Consider the following 19997-nt stretch of genomic DNA (forward strand, 5'->3'; position numbering starts at 1 on the left):
AGTGAGTCAGGAGGGAAGGCTGCAGGGAGTCTCTTGGGTGCAGGGAGACTCATGGGTGCAGAGAGTCAGGAGGGTAGGCAGCAGTGAGTCTCCTGGGAGCAGAGAGTCTCACTGGTGCAGGAAGTCTCATGGGTGCAGGGAGTCAGGTGGGCAGGCCGCAGGGAGACTCATGGGTGCAGGGACTCTGGAGGGCAGGCCACAGGGGGTCTTATGGGTGCGGGGAGGCAGGAGGGAGAACTCAGAGAGTCTCATGGTTGTAGGGAGTCAGGAGTCTTCCAGAACCGAACAGCAAGCTGAGACATGATTCTGCCCTCTTGCTGCTGAGGCAAGCTCGAGCAGGGGAAGGCAGAACAATAGATATCCTGTCACAGGAAGGTGTGACCACCTCCCAGGCAGGGTTTAGTGTATTGGGACAGGGTAGGGGTGCCTGCCAGCGCCACTCAGACTGCTTGAGGGGCACCTTTGGTGCCCTCCTTGCATACCACAGCTCAAACCAGTTCGGGGAGCCATTGGCTCCCACGCGAAACTGGACAAAGGACATGGGAATATTCTTCCCACTGGCCAACCCCTCCTCTGGGAGAGACCCTGAATCATCCCAACCCATTCCTTGGGGTACTTAAGAGCTTACCTGAGGGTGGGTCACTAGATTCATCGTGGGCTTCGATTCAGATCACACTCCACGTCCTCTTCAACCATCCGGATATTCTGACCGCGTCGGACTGACCACATCGAACTTCGCCTTTGGAACGAAGACTGCACCTGGGAAGACTCCATCGGCTTCTGATCTCTTCGTTCTGCAAGCCCGCTGCACTGCCAGTGTCCGTGCTCCTTATAGGTCCCTTCCAGGTCCTATGGACATCTAACGACACCCAAAGGAATCTCCCTTGGAGTGAAGGAGTCACCTCCATGCATCCGCAGGGACCACAACACAGCTGACTGATTGCTGATCCTGGTCTCCAACTGGGTCGGTAACACAGTTTATTGTTCTACAACTTCCTCGAGCACCGCACTGTCTTCAAACCGAGTCTGAGGCCAGGATCCCTCGTCGACACCGCCGAAACGGAGTCCCTGTGTCGGCTGGCCGTTGTTAAGTATGTGCGACTCTTGTTTCCAGAGATCTTCGGGCCCCGTCGAGGGTCTTCTTTGATTCCAGTAGCCTCCCCTGCTTGCTCGGGGCCTACTCTGACTTACTTGAACGTGGTGAGTCTCTTGGACCTTGCTGGTCCCGACACTGTACGTTTTTGTCTTCATCCACGTGCTGCTGTTGCCAAAGCCTGTTGGTGCTTCCGCCGGACACCGACCCCCTGGATATCGACAACCCATGTGGGACAGCTCGTACACCATTCCTGGTCGTCCTCTGTATCACCTGGTCCACGTAGCTGCAGAGACAAGGGCACCGTCAACTCTCCTGCAACAGCAGACACTGGTGGTCACTAGACTACCGTGCCCCCTGGTGATTCCTTGGTCCCCCAGCACTCCTAAGTCTTCTGGGTCCACTCCCGACTTTGGTCGTTAGTCGCATTCCACTATTTTTATATATCGTTTGGTCTCCCCCTGGAGCCCACTGTATTTTAGTGCTATTTGCCTGTCGTATACTCGAAGTGAGTGTCTGTAATAAATAACTATTTTTTTAACTACACTGTGTGGTTCTTTTTTAATTAAGCTGCACTATAAGATTAGATACTGGTGAAACAAGTTGCTTTACACTCTTCCTAGACTAAGGCTGCCCTCCACAGCTACCACTTAGAGAGCTTTCTAAGGTTGTCTAAACCACTACAAACACCATAAGGGTTGTCTGCATTGGTGCAGGGTGCTATACTTGAATAAGTGTGCACCACATACCAAGCCAGCCTCCTACAACTTCTCTTGTAATGATGTGGTGATTTGAAAATGATCACCAGGTAGATTAAATGCAGCAGACTAGCGCTTTAAATCTGCTGAGCCAGTGACTGCGTATTCATGCATTTTCCCATAAGAAGTTAATTGCCTGAAAGAAAATACATTGTTGGGTCTGAATAGGAAATTTTCCAAGCCTGCAATGGGAAATAAAAGACTGAAGAAGGTTTTTAAAATGTATGTGGTCTGTTTTAATAAAGATATGGTGGTTCTTTGAGCACACAGAAAGAGTAAAGTTGATTTCAATTTCAGATTGTCTGATGGGTTTACTTCTGTGGTCCAGAGGAGAATGAGATGGTTACTTCTAGTTCTTGCTATGGTTCGGGACTAAAATTCCTCTCATAAAAACCACACACAAACTATAAAGAATTACTTCGTTAAAGTTACCAGGTCTTGAACCGCTTAGAATCTGAGTACAAGACTTCTCAATCAGACAAGCGAAGCAACACATTAAATCCACTGGAGAAATAATTTTCAGATGCCAGACCCTCTATATCTGAATATAAAATAATTTATTAAGCTATTGTACTTAGATATCAAAAGCATATCAATCTGCAATAGAATAATATTGCACTCCATAAAGTATGCTAAATGACTTGACGAGTCACAAGAATCTACGAAAGTGTTTATAGTTTTAAAAAATGTGAAGCTGAGCCAAGTTGGCCGGTGAGTCTACCCGAGCAACACCTTTGCAGTGATAACTGGTAGGCTCTGTGTATGGATTCCTGCTACTGAAGAGCGGCCTCTTCCAGTGAACTAGAGATGCTAACACACTTTGGTAATGTTAACACAATTTTCTCATGTTGGGGACTAAGTGTTGTTTTATTTAACCACCTCTGCAGGATCTTTATATAACAAATCAGTATATAAAAGTACAGCTTAAATGCCTACAACCCAGAGGCTGACGTAAAATTGTCATCAATAACTGGCTTTTGTCGTGCAATGAAAGAAGATCTTTCCTCCTCCACTTGTTTCTAACCTGAATAACACCCGTTCTTCTGTTTCCCCACCTCTGTCGAATCGCTCTCTTACAGTTTAATTGCATCTACGGGTTTCCTCTCTATGCATTCATGTTCCGAGAGCTCACTGTAGCTAGACCATGCCTCTCACCCGTATAGTTTAAGTGAATTGTGTTGGGATGATTCTAAGCTCTCTGAGATTTCAGGGGGTGTAAGTTCCCTGAACTCTGTGGCGAGAGAACCTAGAAAAGGGACCCATAATGTGCCAAACCTCAGAGGATTCGCTGTTAGCAAGAAAGCAATCTTTTCCACTTCCGGAATATTCTATAATCTACATATACAGTTGGTGTCCTTGTTCTCCCCCGTGGGGCTGTTACAGCCTCTCCGCTGGATGTCTGTAGGCTGGAACTTCCATCATCTACATGTACAGTTGGTGTCCTTGTTCTCCCCCGTGGGGCTGTTACAGCCTCTCCGCTGGACATCTGAAGGCTGGTACTTCCATCTTCTACATGTACAGTTGGTGTCCTTGTTCTCCCCCGTGGGCTGTTACAGCCTCTCCGCTGGACGTCTGTAGGCTGGTACTTCCATCATCTACATGTACAGTTGGTGTCCTTGTTCTCCCCCGTGGGGCTGTTACAGCCTCTCTGCTGGACGTCTGAAGGCTGGTACTTCCATCATCTACATGTACAGTTGGTGTCCTTGTTCTCTCCCATAGGGCTGTTACAGCCTCTCTGCTGGACGTCTGAAGGCTGGTACTTCCATCATCTACATGTACAGTTGGTGTCCTTGTTCTCCCCCGTGGGCTGTTACAGCCTCTCCGCTGGACGTCTGTAGGCTGGTACTTCCATCATCTACATGTACAGTTGGTGTCCTTGTTCTCCCCCGTGGGGCTGTTACAGCCTCTCTGCTGGACGTCTGAAGGCTGGTACTTCCATCATCTACATGTACAGTTGGTGTCCTTGTTCTCTCCGATGGGCTGTTACAGCCTCTCTGCTGGACGTCTGAAGGCTGGTTCTTCCATCATCTACATGTACAGTTGGTGTCCTTGTTCTCTCCGATGGGCTGTTACAGCCTCTCCGCTGGATGTCTGTAGGCTGGTACTTCCATAATCTACATGTACAGTTGGTGTCCTTGTTCTCCCCCGTGGGGCTGTTACAGCCTCTCCGCTGGATGTCTGTAGGCTGGTACTTCCATCATCTACATGTACAGTTGGTGTCCTTGTTCTCTCCGATGGGCTGTTACAGCCTCTCTGCTGGATGTCTGAAGGCTGGTACTTCCATCATCTACATGTACAGTTGGTGTCCTTGTTCTCCCCCGTGGGGCTGTTACAGCCTCTCCGCTGGACGTCTGTAGTCTGGTACTTCCATCATCTACATGTACAGTTGGTGTCCTTGTTCTCCCCCGTGGGGCTGTTACAGCCTCTCCGCTGGACGTCTGAAGGCTGGTACTTCCATCTTCTACATGTACAGTTGGTGTCCTTGTTCTCCCCCGTGGGGCTGTTACAGCCTCTCTGCTGGACGTCTGTAGGCTGGTACTTCCATAATCTACATGTACAATTGGTGTCCTTGTTCTCCCCCGTGGGGCTGTTACAGCCTCTCTGCTGGACGTCTGTAGTCTGGTACTTCCATCATCTACATGTACAGTTGGTGTCCTTGTTCTCTCCGATGGGCTGTTACAACCTCTCTGCTAGACGTCTGAAGGCTGGTACTTCCATCATCTACATGTACAGTTGGTGTCCTTGTTCTCTCCGATGGGCTGTTACAGCCTCTCTGCTGGACGTCTGAAGGCTGGTACTTCCATAATCTACATGTACAGTTGGTGTCCTTGTTCTCCCCCGTGGGGCTGTTACAGCCTCTCCGCTGGACGTCTGTAGTCTGGTACTTCCATCATCTACATGTACAGTTGGTGTCCTTGTTCTCTCCCATAGGGCTGTTACAGCCTCTATGCTGGACGTCTGAAGGCTGGTACTTCCATAATCTACATGTACAGTTGGTGTCCTTGTTCTATCCGATGGGCTGTTAGAGCCTCTCCGCTGGACGTCTGAAGGCTGGTTCTTCCATAATCTACATTTACAGTTGGTGTCCTTGTTCTCCCCCGTGGGGCTGTTACAGCCTCTCCGCTGGATGTCTGTAGGCTGGTACTTCCATAATCTACTTGTACAGTTGGTGTCCTTGTTCTCCCCCGTGGGGCTGTTACAGCCTCTCCGCTGGACGTCTGAAGGCTGGTACTTCCATAATCTACATGTACAGTTGGTGTCCTGGACGTCTGAAGGCTGGTACTTTTTAAGCCACATAGATGAATAATGGTTTGGGTCTGACCTGCCCATTTATTGCTCGCATTTGTGATTATTGATTTACATTTCACTCATGCTATTTTCTTATTCGATATGATTAAGGGCTTGGCAGGTTGGCCACAGGAGCCAAGGCTAAGTTTGGGTCCCGTGAGGCTTAACAAATGATTTGGGGAAGCATGAATCAAACCATTTATAAAACGCATAACAACCAGTGAATTAACGATGGTTGGTCAAGTAAACAGAGAAAGCGTAAAAGAGCCGACAGACGATCTTTCACTGTGCCCACCTCAAGGCCTTGCTGGACTAATGAACAAACAAGCAAGAGAACACCCACCAATTTAGAAGGGGCCAATGTTTCAGGCACCGCACCAAGCAACTCTTTCTTCCCAGTGCACCGCATAGATAGACTTTGTAGAATAGCATTTGGCCACAAGAATGACATCAAATACCTTGGTTGGCAAATCAAACGCAAGCTGCCACTGCAGATCAATCTCCGGAGGTGCCAGTCGTGGAGACTCTGATGCAGGACCCTGTCCTGTTGCTGAGACAGGAGGTCCTCCCGAAGCGGAAGCCGTATCAGAGGACAAATACTCAGACTCAGGAGCTCTGGGTACCACACTCTCCGATCCCAGCTCTGGGCGATGAGAGTGACATGGGTCGGGTCTGTCTTGATCTTCCTCAGAATTTGAGGCAAGAGCAGTAGAGGTGTAAATACATCTAGATGCCCTTCCTTTCATAGCAGCTGGAATACTACAGAGTATCTTGTCAGGACTGCAATGAATAGATTTGCTGCCACTAATTTCTTGACAGTGGCAAATAAAATAAAGCCAGTATGTACCTACAGGACCCATAAGTGCCACCCGGCGTTCAGGAGGAGGATACACAAGGAACCTCAGAACCATCCTCACTAAAACCCAGAACTGATCCCAAAAGGTCGGGTTCATATCCTGAATGCCCTGGCCTCCCTGCTGCAGTGGAAGGGCTTTAAATGCCACTGTCTGCAGAACTGCCCCCAATGAATGGAATTTTCTGCTTAGGGCTCAGGAGGGACTTCGACTCATTGTCAGTGAAACCCAACAAAGTGAGGAGTTTGACCATTGTCCGTAGGTGGTCTACGATTGACTGTGTTGAGTTTGCCTTTAGCAACCAGCTTTTGAGGCATGGGAATATGTGTACTCCTGACATTGGAAGATGGGAAGTTCCCACTACTATCACTTTCATGAACCCCCGAGGTACCAAGGTAAGGCTGAAGGGGAGCACAGTATAATGAAATGCTCCTGGCCCACCTTGAACCACAGGTAACGCCAGTGAGAATGCGGGACGGGTATGTGAAAATATATGTCTTGTAAGTCTAAAGACACCGTCTAGTATCTGGAGTCCAGAGCTGGAAGTTTCTGAACCAGTTAGCATCCAGAGGGCAGAGATCCACTATGGGTTTGAGGCCTTAATCTTTCATTGGAATGTGGAAGTAACAGTATCCTTCTCCCATCTCTGCGTCCGCTACCCACTCAATGGCATTCTTAGATGACAGAAGATTGACTTCCTGAATCAGGACTGTGGAGTGCTGTTCCAAAAGTTGCCCTGGTGTTGGAAGAAGATGGAGGGGAGGAAATGGAAGGTAGGGCTCAGCCTCTTTGAACAATTTGTAAAACCCAGCTCTCTGACATGATGGGGTTCCAGTCAGGGAGGAAATTATGTATTCTGCCTTCTACTGGTCAGCTATGCAGGAGCCTGTGAGGACAAACTAAAGCAGCTTGGTAGCCGCCTCAGCAAACAAAGAAGAACTGGAGGATTTCTGTCCCTCCTGGTTCGAGTGGTTTTTGCCAGGTCCACACCCATGACATTGACAGGGCTGGGACGGCTGTTGCAGTGCAGACTGGGAGGTCTGCCATTATCTGTAAGCGAGCCCCCCAGGCATAGCCTCTGAATTTTCACTAATGGTGGGGGACTGTTTAGCTGGTATCAATAACCCCAGGGATTGTGCTGCTGCACAACTGTCTTTGAATCACACCAGAGCAGAATAAGCCCTGTCTCTGAAAAGCCCAGAGCTATCGAAGAACATGTCAAATAGGGATGCTGCACGTCTGCAAAAACCTCATTCTGGCGTACCTTCTGAGCATGGTGCTAGCTCCCATGACTCTAGCTCCCATGACTCTGCCATTGCGCTCTCTAGTGTCCAGGTGAGACCAGAAAGCATACTTGCCTGCGTTCTGACCATCATCGGCTAACAAGGCAGAGGTCTTCTGGGACAGCCATCAAGATTGCACTAGCCATGTCCCATAAGGCTTGGGTGTACGTACCAAGATAGCAAACTAGATTGATACAGCTGGGTGCTAGATTAGCTGAAGAAAATATTCTCTTTCTGAATGCATCAATGTTTTTGGATTACCTCTCGGCACGATTGGTTGTAAAGGAATTTTGATTAACCTTGTCTTTTAAAGTTTGACAATCAAGCTTTCTGGTTTAAGGTGCTTGGTTCGGTCAAACGACTGACAGGCACGAGGATGGCTAAGAACATGAGCAAGACGAGCATCTGTAAGCGCTTCAAGAACAGCTCCGATGACGCTGGCCCTGGCTGAAGGATCTCAGTCGATACATTCATCTACATCCATCAGGCCCGCGATTTGCAGTGGAAGCAGGACCAATGCATTAACTCAACCTCTTCTTATAGTATCGCTTCAGCTTCCGATTCACCTTTGGGTGCATAAAGGGACCCTTGTCAAGTGACTTAATTTCATGATCAGAGCCCAAGCACCACAGACGTAGCTTGTGCAGGTCCATGTCAGACATCTGCTTCCCGCAGTCTGTGTGTTCAGTGGGGACTTTGTTCCCTTGCTCACTGTGACTGCTGGAAGGCTGTCTGGAGTGGAGCTCCAGATCCGAGCCAAAGGGTGCAGAACGAAAGGAACAATCGTCCGTGCGCAGGAGTGGCACATATATGCTGTTTCGCTCTGTCAGTTATAGGGCGGTTTAGAATCACCGCAGTGCCACACTGCGCCACCTACTGATGCACAGGAGCATTGCTGGAAGAATTCTCCAGATACAGTCTGATGCTTGGATGTTTTTCAGAGGCAAGGAATCTGCAGCTAAAAGTATCCATCAGAAATTTTTATTTTGTTTTACATAAAAAACACTGGAAAATGGGGAGTTATTTCTGTAAAACAATTAACAAAAAGCCAGAGGCGCCAGGAGTTTCCTCTTAGCACAGGGGGACACTTACCCATATTTCTTATTCCTGACCATCATGGCTTGCACATACACAACTGGCAGGAGATCCATTCGACAAACAGTGGATCTTCAGACCCTGTTGAGCTGCCTATTCTGGGGCGGAAGGACTACAAGCAAAGAGATTCCAAAGGTGGAGCTGGAAGAGGCCCCACAGCAGAAACGCAGCGATTCTCCCACCCTTTGTAAGAAGGTGCGAGAACCAAGATGTGGCTATGGCCTCCCGAGTGTTAAGGGTTCCCTGCTGAACTTAGAAATGCATTTTCTACCAGAAGGTTATCCTAAGGGCCCTTGATCCGCAAATGAGTTTGTTAATTTATGAATGGAAATTAGGCATTTGGTATCTAAACAGATCCTTTAATGAACTGATGTTAAAACTAAATAACAATGGTTACCTGAGTGAACCCTCGCGGATTCCATGACTGATGGGTAGCAGTGAAGATCAAAAATATACAAACCAAACTCACCACTTTAAATGCACCACAAGAAACAACAAAACCAGACAAGGCTCAACTTGCAGAGCCGGGCCAAAATGGAAGACATGATCAGGGCAGTCAAAGGCCCAGAAAGATGAAATGTAACCTGCATGGACAGCCCTCCATTTGCTTGGACATGGGAGTGCTCACAAGCGCAGACCAACAATATCTTCGCCTCAGTATTGATGGACTCCAGATTTCTGGTTCTTCAATCGGTCCTAAGGTTCCACCAATGGTGCCTTGCTACAACATTCAATAAAACAGCGGCGCCTCCTGGTAAGCTATCCTCATTGACACCATGGGCTCTAAACTGGATCTCGTTAAGAGGAGGTGGTCATTGCTGGTCTGTAAAGGGCTGAGGAACAGCAGCACGCTTCAGGGAGGGGATAATTACTATACAGTCTGTTCAGTTGTTTTTGCAGCAATATTGGATTGAATGTTGAGGTTTTTGGAGATTAAAAATGAATTCAAGGTGTTGTGCACAGCGCCTCTCCTCTCAAAGACAACTTGAGGTCACATAATCTGCACCGCTTCATACACTGTCCCTGGTATGTTCCCTGCCACATCAATTCTACTTCACAAACAATTCTTTTTGACCCCCACATGCTCTTTAAGGCATCACTTAGTTCCTGGACCACATCTGTGGGCTTTGTCCTCTGCCAAGTAATCACCAGATGAGAAGACTTTCTCCTACTACCAAGATCTTCATTAAACTAGAGGCCTATTGAATGGAGTTGACCTTCCTGTTTGGGAAAGATTGTGCCCCTGACATATCTCAGCAGCAGGTCACTAGACTCCATCAATCTGATTTCAAATCCAGCTTTAAGATACCAAGGCAACACCAACTGATATCTTCCACTGTCCTCGATTTACGGCAATTTGGTTAACATGGCTATAGGAGCTGCCTCAGTTGAATTGGTGGCTCCAGCTAGGTCCAACAGCTGGACGGAAGCTCTATTTCCCTGGTCCACTGCCCTAAAACAATGCACATGTCCTAAAGCAGTAAGTGTTTAACCTTCTAGGACCACCACATAAAGGCTGGACACGTGTGAGTGGACAGGGCAACTGCCGTAGCTATTAGCTTTGTTTCCAGGAGTTTCTAGTGCTATAAGGAGTGGCAGGCGGCCATTTCTAGTGTCTACACTTTAGCCAGCGGTCGTGGCAGTCTGTGGATAGATTCAGCCCTGCAGAACAGCTGCAGACAGACCCCTTAATACCTATGCTAAGAGTGTGGTCTGGCTATTGCGTGAAGATGGATTGCATTAGTGGGTTTAAAGATATCTGGTACCTTGTTTGATACTGGAATAAAAGAGCCATAACCTCCCAGGAAGGAGTCAAGTAGACGTCTTTTCAAGGTTTTTAAGCGGAGCGGTGCACTGTCCGTTCTTTTTACTCAATGCTGTAAAATTGACTGAGCATTTCACTCTTTGATGCGTAAAAGCCTGTTTCCAAACCTACAATCATGGACCTATACTCACTGTGTTTTTGTAAATGAAAAGATGTATATCTGCTTTCTTAGTTTTTAGGTATACCTATAATATTCCACCCACCTCCTTCCTGACGTTTTTCTGGTGATGTTCATCTAACACACACCGTAGTCTTGGGATGGCAACTCTACACTCAGCTTCTTTCTTTTGTATACCAGGTCAGGACCTTCATCAAGAGACAGGGGTTGTTACTATTCTCTCAAACTAATTCCAGATTATTGTTAACAATGTGTCAAACTTAGCTTCTTTATGGGGTTCATACCCAGTCCCTTTCATAGACTCAATTTCTACGTTCGGTCACAAAATCAACGTAATGTGCCACAACACATCTAGAACGATTTACACACTTCACGGTTTAAACCAGATGCTGCAATCATCACTGGCCATCCTTATTCCTCTCACTCTTTGTGGGGAAGACTTGACAATTAGTTGCAATAAAATGTCTTCTTCTGTGCCATATATGTGTAGTTGTCTTTAATTCTATGTGGATGTCTCTTATAACTCTTTTTTATGCATTGGTAAAAGGACGATAACAACTCCATGTGCTCTCTAATTAGCTATGGTCCACACTTTGGTATTTACATAAATTCCACTAGATGGAACTCACAATCGTCTCCCATTTTTGAATGTATTTTCTGGTGGACCTGCAGATGGTCCTTTCGGTTGAATCCTTTTCCGCATACAGTGCACCGATGCAGTCTTTCCCCTGTGTGCATTTTTTGGTGCCTATGGAAAGCTCCTATCTGATTGAAGCTCTTTCCACACACGGTACACTGATAAGGTCTCTCCCCTGTGTGTATTCTCCTATGTATGAGCAAATTTGACATCGCACCAAAGCTTTTGCCACATTCAGTACATGCATATCTTCCGTTTAAGTTGTGTGCTTGATGATATTGTACATAGCTGCTCTTCGGACTGGTTTGCCCACTGTCAGCATGTGTGTATGGTTTGCTGCTTTGCGGTGTAGTTGATTCACAGAGAACACTGTTGTTTTTCACTGTACTCTCACAGCTCTGGTTTAATCTCCACTCATAGGGTGTTGGCTTCTGCAGAGCACTGCAAACTCTTTGCCAATCTGCACTTTTCTCTCCTCCTTGTTCTTGAGTATTCGCTGGTGGCATCTGGCTATTGGAATGTCTTTTCGCATAAACGTTCTGGATCAGGTTTACTTTCCTCTTTTGTGCCACAGATTTGAAAATTGTTGGTTTTTCATGATATTGAAAAGAGGTACTCATGTTCCTCTTCATCGATCCATTTCCTGTAAGATTGAAATAAATGAATGTTAGCTTTCTAGAAGGGAAATGGTGCATCAATTATTTCCACAGCAGGAGTGTATCGAAAGGCTGCAAGAGCGCAAGCTCTGATTGCACAACAAAGCACTTTGTGGCTGGACCATGGATACCAGGTGGCAGAAACGCGATTGACTGACTGATCAAAGAGTTGTAAGGGTAAACAGTGAATACATTAGGCATTCTTTGTGTTGAGAAAATAACAGCATGGCTCCTGAGAGAGTACAATACTTTGTCTGGAGGCAGCCATAGACTGTGAAAAGAAGCTGGGAAATGGGTAAGAGTTCAGCCCTCGATGAAGGCCACAGTCTAACATGAGCAGACAACAAAACAAGCTACCCAGACAGGCTATTTGGAGCGAACCATCACCACCTTCTCACATGTGCGGACTTGCAGAAGGAACCACTGAGACAGACCAGCGAGAGAACCACAACCACCTTGTAACGTGGAGAGACAAGCCATCCAGAAAGAGCTATTGACATCTTCTAACATGTGCAGATCCGCAGAACTAAGCACCTAGATAGGTGCCGAGAGAGGACCACTGCCACCTTGTAATGTGCAGGAAGAATGAGCCACCTCAAGAGAACCATTGCCACCTTGTAAAGTGCACGCCCACCGAATGAACTTCCCAGGGAGAGCCTGTGCCTCCTTGTAACATGCAGACTGAATGAGCCACCAAGAGAGAACCACTGCTGCCACGTAAGGGGCAGAACTGCAGAACAAGCCAATCAAACAGGCCACCCAGAGGAAGCCTTTGCCACCTTGTGACACGCAAACACAATGAGACACCCAAATAGGCCACATAGAACAAACCATTACTGCCCTTTAATGTGCAGACAGAACAAACCACTCAGACAATCCAAGCCCAATCAACTTGGGCCGTCAAACCCCGCTGCACCTCAACCAACCCCGTCTTCTAAACAAAGCCACACATTCATTTTAGTGTTTGACTCTGCTTGTGCTTTTTTCAAATCACTCCATAAAACTCCTGAGTTTGCCCCGACTAGAGTCAGAGATATACAGCCTAATTCACAAAGGTAACTTACACTTGTGAGTACGTTTACACTTTTGAATAAGTGTACTACTTTTCAGTATTCACACTTTTGTAGTAGCTTACATTTTTGCAGAAAGTCCAGCACTACACATATCCAACCACCGGTACTGCACACCCTTCCATAGAAAATAATAGAGGTCCGGACTTAGTACACAAGTGTAAGTTACTACAAAAGTGCAGTTTGTGAATAGCACTTTGTAGTAAGATTACTAAAACTACTGTAGTGCTACAAAAGATACTACAAAGTGAAGTTATGAATTAGGCCCAAAATGTCTGTCGACTCTGACACTTAGAATGGCCTTTGTAACTCCCTGAAGATAGGCACATTTTTCTCAGGAGTGTCTTACATTTTCCACATGCCTAGGTATACCTCACCACTGCCCTGAGTTTTGCCACCTTTCGGATTGGCCCTCCCATTGCTGTGGTATTTGTTTTTCCACAGATGTGACTCCTGAGGCAGAGCTAAATCACAAGTTTTAAAGTGGCTGAAAAAGAAATGTTTTCAGCCCTAATCCAGCCAATTACATTTTGTTACATATTCAAAAAGATGTCACTGATTCAAGAATTGTAACTGCTAAGTTATAGCTAATATATACAAAAGTGGTGACACTTCAAATGCTAACTAGCACCTTTTTAAAATGCAAACATCTCAAAAACTACTGGGCGGATTGACACCAAATTAACAAAGTACACTTTTAATGCAAAGTTCTATTTACATGTCAAGTTTGGTGTAAAACTCTTCAGCTGCTTTTGCTCTACCTTTCACCCCACTCTCATTCCCCCCTTTCACTTTTTCCCCAGAAACAAATTTCCACCAAACTTGGTTTAAAAAACCTTGGAAATTCACTGAAAAAAACCGCAGGTTTCAGGGACGTTATAGTCAGGCACCCATATCATGTAGCTACTCGCCAACCTATGCAGCCACTTACACACCAACTGACAGACTGATACAGAAATTCACACATATTAGTCATTCACCCATGCACTCACTAAGACACGTTTAATCACACACTTATACAGTCAGTCAGACACCCACAAAGTCATCTATACAGACACTCATACACCCACTCATTCTTCAATACACCTTGGCGTATATATAGATAACATTCTTAAACTTTTCAGAAACGCTTAGTCACTGTATGATGTCATGAGTGATGTCATTTGAGATGTCATCAGTGATGTCACTATGTCATGAGTAATGTAACATGGGACGTCATCAGCAGTGCATTGCGGGGGGGGTGTTGAGCTCCACTAACTATAACGGCCAAATTTCTCTGCATTTGTACAAGTGAAATGTCCAACTAACTATAATGTCCCTGTGGTTTTTCAGTGAATTTCAAAGGTTTTTTAACTGCTAATTTCTAACTATAAAGTCCCTGAAACCTATGTTTTTTTTGTGAATTTCAAAGGTTTTTTAAATGCTAATTCCCATCTATAACTTCCCTGAAACCTATGTTTTGTTTTGTGAATTTCAAAGGTTTTTTAAATGCTAATTTCTAACTATGCCTACAGAGGTAGGGCATTTGCAAGAAGAGAAAGAAAAGAGCAGAAAGAAGCTAGAGAAATGCAGAAAGAGGCAACAGAAGTCCAGAAAGACTAAGAAAGGTGCAGAAAGAAGCAAAAGATATGCAGGAAAGAACCAACAGAGGTGCAAAAAGAGGCCTTCTTGCAAAGTCATCCTGTGCCCCCAACTTTTTGCTGACTGGTACTGGTGGGAACTAACCAGGCCCGGAGCCAGTGCTATGCTGAAAGACACTTAGAATACAGTGAAAACACCTACATACACTAGGGTACACTATGGGTTGAGGTACCACTGTGATTAGCATGACCTCCTCTGTAAGGCCCTAGTACATAATAGGGCAGGGGGATTACAACTAAGTCAGAGGTGCAGAAAGAGGCAAGAGAAGTGCAGAAAGAAGCAGCAGAGGATCAGAAACAGGCAAGAAAGGTGCAGAAAGAAGCAAGTGAAGTACAGAAAGAGGCAAGAGAGGTGCAGAAATAGGCAACAGAGATGCAGAAAGAGGCTGGAGGGTGCAGAAAAAAGGAATGAAGGGCAGAAAGAGGCAAGAGAATAGCTGAAAGAGGCAACAGAGGTGTAGAAAGAAGCAAGCGAAGTGCAGAAAGAGGCAAGTGAGGTACAGAAAGAAGCAAAAGCAGCACAGAAAAAAACAATAGAGGTGCAAAAAGAGGCAAGAGGGGCACAGAAAAAGGTAGGAGAGGAACACAAAGAGGCAAGAGAGGTACAGAAAGAGGCAGGAGGGGAGCAGAAAGAAGGAAGAGAAATGCAGAAACAGAGGAGCTGAAAGAGGTACAAAGGGTGCAGAAAGAGCAAGAGAAGTGCAGAAAGAACCAACAGAGGTACAGAAAGGGGCAAGAGAGGTGCAGGAAAGGTGCAGAAAGAGGGAATAGGGTGCAGAAAGAGGCAAGAGAGGTGCAGGAAGAGAAAAGAGTAGTGCAGAAAGAGGCAAGAGGGGTGCAGAAAGAAACAAGAGGAGTACAGAATGAACCAACAGAGGTGCAAAAAGAAGCAAGAGAAGTGCAGAAAGAAGCAAGTGAGGTGTGGAAAGAAACAAGAGCAGTGCAGAAAGAACCAACAGAGGTGCAAAAAGAAGCAAGAATGGTACAGAAAAAGGTAGAAGAGGTGCACAAAGAGGCAAGAGAGGTACAGGAAGAGGCAGGAGGGGAGCAGAAAGAAGAAAGAAAAGTTCAGAAAGGAGCAAGAGAAGTGCAAGAAGAACCAACAGAGGTATAGAAAGAGGTAAGAGAGGTGCAGAAACAGGCAGGAAAGGTGCAGAAAGAGGGAACAGGGTGCAGAAAGAGGCACAAGAGGTGCAGAAAGAGAAAAGAAGGGTGCAGAAAGAAGCAAGAGCAGTGCAGAATGACCCAACAAAGGTGCAAAAAAAGGCAAGAGGACTGCAGAAAGAGGTAGGAGAGGTGCACAAAGAGGCAAGAGAGGTACTGAAAGAGGCAGGAGGGGTGCAGAAAGAAGGAAGAGAAGTACAGAAAGAGGCAAATGAATTGCTGAAACAACAGATGTGTAGAAAGAAGCAAGTGAAGTGCAGAAAGAGTCAAGAGAAGTGCAGAAAGAGGCAAGTGAGGTGCAGAAAGAAGCAAGAGCAGTGCAGAAAGAGCCAACAGAGGTGCAGAAAGAACAAACAGAAGTGCAAAAAGAGGCACGAGGGGTGCAGAAAGAGGCAGGAGGGGTACAGAAAGAAGGAAGAGAAGTGCAGAAAGAAGCAACAGAGGTGCTGAAAGAGGCACAAAGGGTGCAGAAAGAGCAAGAGAAGTGCAGAAAGCACCAACAGAGGTACATAAAGAGGCAAGAGAGGTGCAGAAAGAGGCAGGAGGGATGCAGAAAGAAGGAAGAGAAGTGCAGAAAGAAGCAACAGAGGTGCTGAAAGAGGCGCGAAGGGTGCAGAAAGAGCAAAAGAAGTGCAGAAAGAACCAACAGAGGTACAGAAAGAGGCAAGAGGAGAGCAGAAAGAGGGATAAGGGGTGTAGAAAGAAACAAGAGGAGTGCAGAATGAACCAACAGAGGTGCAAAAAGAAGCAAGAGGAGTGCAGAAAGAGGTAGGAGAGGTGCACAAAGAGGCAAGAGAGGTACAGATAGAGGCAGAGGGGTGCAGAAAGAAGGAAGAAATATGCAAAAAGAGGCAAAAGAATTGCTGAAAAAAGCAACAGAGGTGTAGAAAGAAGCAAGAGAAGTGCAAAAAGAGGTAAGTGAGGTGCAGAAAGAAACAAGAGCCGGGCAGAAAGAACCAACAGAGGTGCAAAAAGAAGCAAGAGCGGTACAGAAAAAGGTAGAAGAGGTGCACAAAGAGGCAAGAGAGGTACAGAAAGAGGCAGGAGGGGAGCGGAAAGAAGGAAGAGAAGTGCAGAAAGAGGCAAGAGAATTGCTGAAAGTAGCAAGAGGTGTAGAAAGAAGCAAGAGAAGTGCAAAAAGAGGTAAGTGAGGTGTAGAAAGAAGCAAGATCCGGGTAGAAAGAACCAACAGAGGTGCAAAAAGAAGCAAGAGCGATAAAGAAAAAGGTAGAAGAGGTGCACAAAGAGGCAAGAGAGGTACAGAAAGAGGCAGGATTGCAGAAAGAAGGAAGAGATGTGCAGAAAGAACCAACAGAGATACAGAAAGAGGCACGAGAGAAGCAGAAACAGGCAGGAAAGGTGCAGAAAGAGGGAACAGGGATTCAGAAAGAGGTAAGAGAGGTACAGAAAGAGGGAAGAGAGGTGCAGAAAGAGAAAAGAGGGGTGCAGTAAGAGGCAAGAGGGGTTCAGAAACAAGCAAGTGAGGTGCAGAAAGAAGCAAGAGCAGTGCAGAAAGAGCCAACAGAGGTGCAGAAAGAACCAACAGAAGTGCAAAAAGAGGCAAGAGGGGTGCAGAAAGAGGTAGGAGGGGTGCAGAAAGAAGGAAGAGAAGTGCAGAAAGAAGAAACAGAGGTGCTGAAAGAGGCGCGAAGGGTGCAGAAAGAGCAAGAGAAGTGCAGAAAGCACCAACAGAGGTACATAAAGAGAAAAGAAGAGAGCAGAAAGAGGGATGAGGGGTGTAGAAAGAAACAAGAGGAGTGCAGAATGAACCAACAGAGGTGCAAAAAGAAGCAAGAGGAGTGCAGAAAGAGGTAGGAGAGGTGCACAAAGGCAAGAGAGGTACAGAAAGAGGCAGAGGGGTGCAGAAAGAAGGAAGAAATATGCAAAAAGAGGCAAAAGAATTGCTGAAAGAAGCAACAGAGGTGTGGAAAGAAGCAAGAGAAGTGCAGAAAGAGACAAGTAAGTTGCAGAAAGAAGCAAGAGCAGTGCAGAAAGAACCAACAGAGGTGCAAAAAGAAGTACGAGCGGTACAGAAAAAGGTAGGAGAGGTGCACAAACAGGCAAGAGAGGTACAGAAAGAGGCAGGAGGGGTGCAAAAAGAAGGAAGAGACGTGTAGAACGAAGCAACAGAGGTGCTGAAAGAGGCAAGAGGAGTGCAGAAAGAGGTAGGAGAGGTGCATTAAGAAGCAAGAAAGGTACAGAAAGAGGCTGGAGGGGTGAAGAAAGAAGGAAGAGAAGTGCAGAAAGAGGCAAAAGAATTGCTTAAAGAAGCAACAGAGGTGTAGAAAGAAGCAAGAGAAGTGCAAAAAGAGGTAAGTGAGGTGTAAAAGAAGCAAGAGCCGGGCAGAAAGAACCAACAGAGGTGCAAAAAGAAGCAAGAGCGATAAAGAAAAAGGTAGAAGAGGTGCACAAAGAGGCAAGAGAGGTACAAAAAGAGGCAGGATTGCAGAAAGAAGGAAGAGATGTGCAGAAAGAACCAACAGAGATACAGAAAGAGGCAAGAGAGAAGCAGAAACAGGCAGGAAAGGTGCAGAAAGAGGGAACAGGGATTCAGAAAGAGGTAAGAGAGGTACAGAAAGAGGGAAGAGAGGTGCAGAAAGAGAAAAGAGGGGTGCAGTAAGAGGCAAGAGGGGTTCAGAAACAAGCAAGTGAGGTGTAGAATGAGGCAAAAGAGGTGAGAGGTGCATAAAGACGCAAGAGAGGCGCAGAAACAAGCAAAAGAAGTGCAGAAAGAGGCAAAAGAATTGCTGAAAGAAGCAACAGAGGTGTGGAAAGAAGCAAGAGAAGTGCAGAAAGAGGCAAGTGAGGTGCAGAAAGAGGAAAGGGGTGCAGAAAATGGCAAGAGAACAGCAGAAAGAGGCAAGAGGGATGCAAACAAGGGAAGACGGGTGCTGAAAGAAGCAAGAGAGGTGCAAAAAGAGGCAAAAGGAGTGCAGAAAGAGGCGGAAAAGGTACAGAAAGAGGCAAGAGAGGAGCAGAAACAGGCAATAGAAATGCACAAAGAGACAATAAAGGAGCAGAAAGAGGCATGGGAGGTGTAGAAAGAAGCAAGAGAAGTGCAGAAAGAGGCAGGAGGGGTGCAGAAAGAAGCAAGTGAAGTGCAGAGAGGCAACAGTGGTGCAGAAAGATGCAAGAGGTGCAGAAACAAGCAAGAGAAGTGCAGAAAGAGGTAAGAGAATTGCTGAAAGAAGCAACAGAGGTATAGAAAGAAGCAAGTGAAGTGCAGAAAGAGGCACGTGAGGTACAGAAAGAAGCAAGAGCAGTGCAGAAAGAACCAACAGAGGTGCATTAGAGGCAAGAAGGGTGAAAAAGAGGTAGGAGAGGTGGACAAAGAGGCAATAGAGGTACAGAAAGAGGCAGGAAGGGTGCAGAAAGAAGGAAGAGAAGTGCAGAAAGAGGCAAGAGAGGTGCAGAAGGAAGAGAGTGAGGTGCAGAAAGAGACAAGTGAGGTGCAGAAAGAGGTAAGTGAGGTACAGAAAGAGGCAAGAGAGGTACAGAAAGAGGCAATGGATCTGCAGCAACAGGCAAGAGAAATTTAGATCGAGGCAAGAGAGGAGCAGAAAGAGGCAAGAAAGGTGTAGAAAGAACCAAGAGAAATACAGAAAGAGGCAGGTGAGGTATAGAAAGAGGCAAGAGAGGTGCAGGAACAGGCAGGAAATGTGCAGAAAGAGGGAACAGGGTGCAGAAAGAGGCAAGAGTGGTGCAGAAGGAAGAGAGTGAGGTGCAGAAGGAAGAGAGAGGTGCAGCAAGAGGCAAGTGAGGTGCAGAAAGAGGCAAGTGAGGTACAGAAAGAGGCAAGAGAAGTACAGAAAGAGGCAATGAACTGCAGAAACATGCTAGAGAAATGCAGAAAGAGGCAAGAGAGGAGCAGAAAGAGGCAAGAGAGGTGTAGAAAGAACCAAGAGAAGTGTAGAAAGAAGCAAGTGAGGTGCAGAAAGAGGCAAGAGGTGCAGAAAGAGGCACTGCAGAAAGAGGCAAGCGATCTACAGAAAAAAAACAAGAGAGGTGCTGAAAGAGGCAAGAGAAGTGCAGAAAGAGGCAGGTGAACTACAGAAAGAAGACAGTGAGATGCAGAAAGAAGAAGAAAGGTACAGAAAGAAGCAAGAGAAATGCAGAAAAAGGCAATAGAGGTAGAGAAGGAAGAGAGGTTTGTGCATCATTAGTACCAGTTTAACACCCACATTTTGCAATAAGTAACATGTGACTGTTGGACTTGGCACTTCTGGCAGGTTCACCCCTAAAACTTTTTGCTTTGTATGGTGACCTGGTGTAGTGATTTTTGGTTTCTGTGCACTTTCCCTGAGTCCCAGAGTAAAGTGCGTGCGCACTCTGAGTGCATGTGGTGAGGTTGGCCTGCCCTCCCATAGGAATGCATGGGGGAATGTATGTGTCCCTGGTGGTTCCTGATGCGTGGGGAGTGCAGGTGCGAGTTTGGTATGTGCGGACTCGTATGATGAAATGCTGCGCGATGATGTGTGCGGTGTCCATGTAGCTAGTATGGAAGTGCCACTTCTAG

General features: G+C 46.4%; 1 protein-coding gene across 1 annotated transcript in view; it reads right to left on the bottom strand.

The window, feature by feature from the left end:
• Positions 1-2174: 2174 nt before the first annotated feature.
• The window catches only part of LOC146839119 (uncharacterized), a 203173-nt gene continuing 185350 nt past the window's right edge, over positions 2175-19997 (bottom strand). Inside the window, exon 7 of the mRNA XM_085603120.1 lies at positions 2175-11594. Within this exon, the coding sequence (XP_085459246.1) occupies positions 10915-11594 (680 nt within the window). The 3' untranslated portion in view covers positions 2175-10914. The remainder of the gene's footprint in view (positions 11595-19997) is intronic.

The sequence above is a fragment of the Triturus cristatus genome, chromosome 4_2 (genome assembly GCF_964204655.1).
Source record: "Triturus cristatus chromosome 4_2, aTriCri1.1, whole genome shotgun sequence".
NCBI classification, from domain to species: Eukaryota; Metazoa; Chordata; class Amphibia; order Caudata; family Salamandridae; genus Triturus; species Triturus cristatus.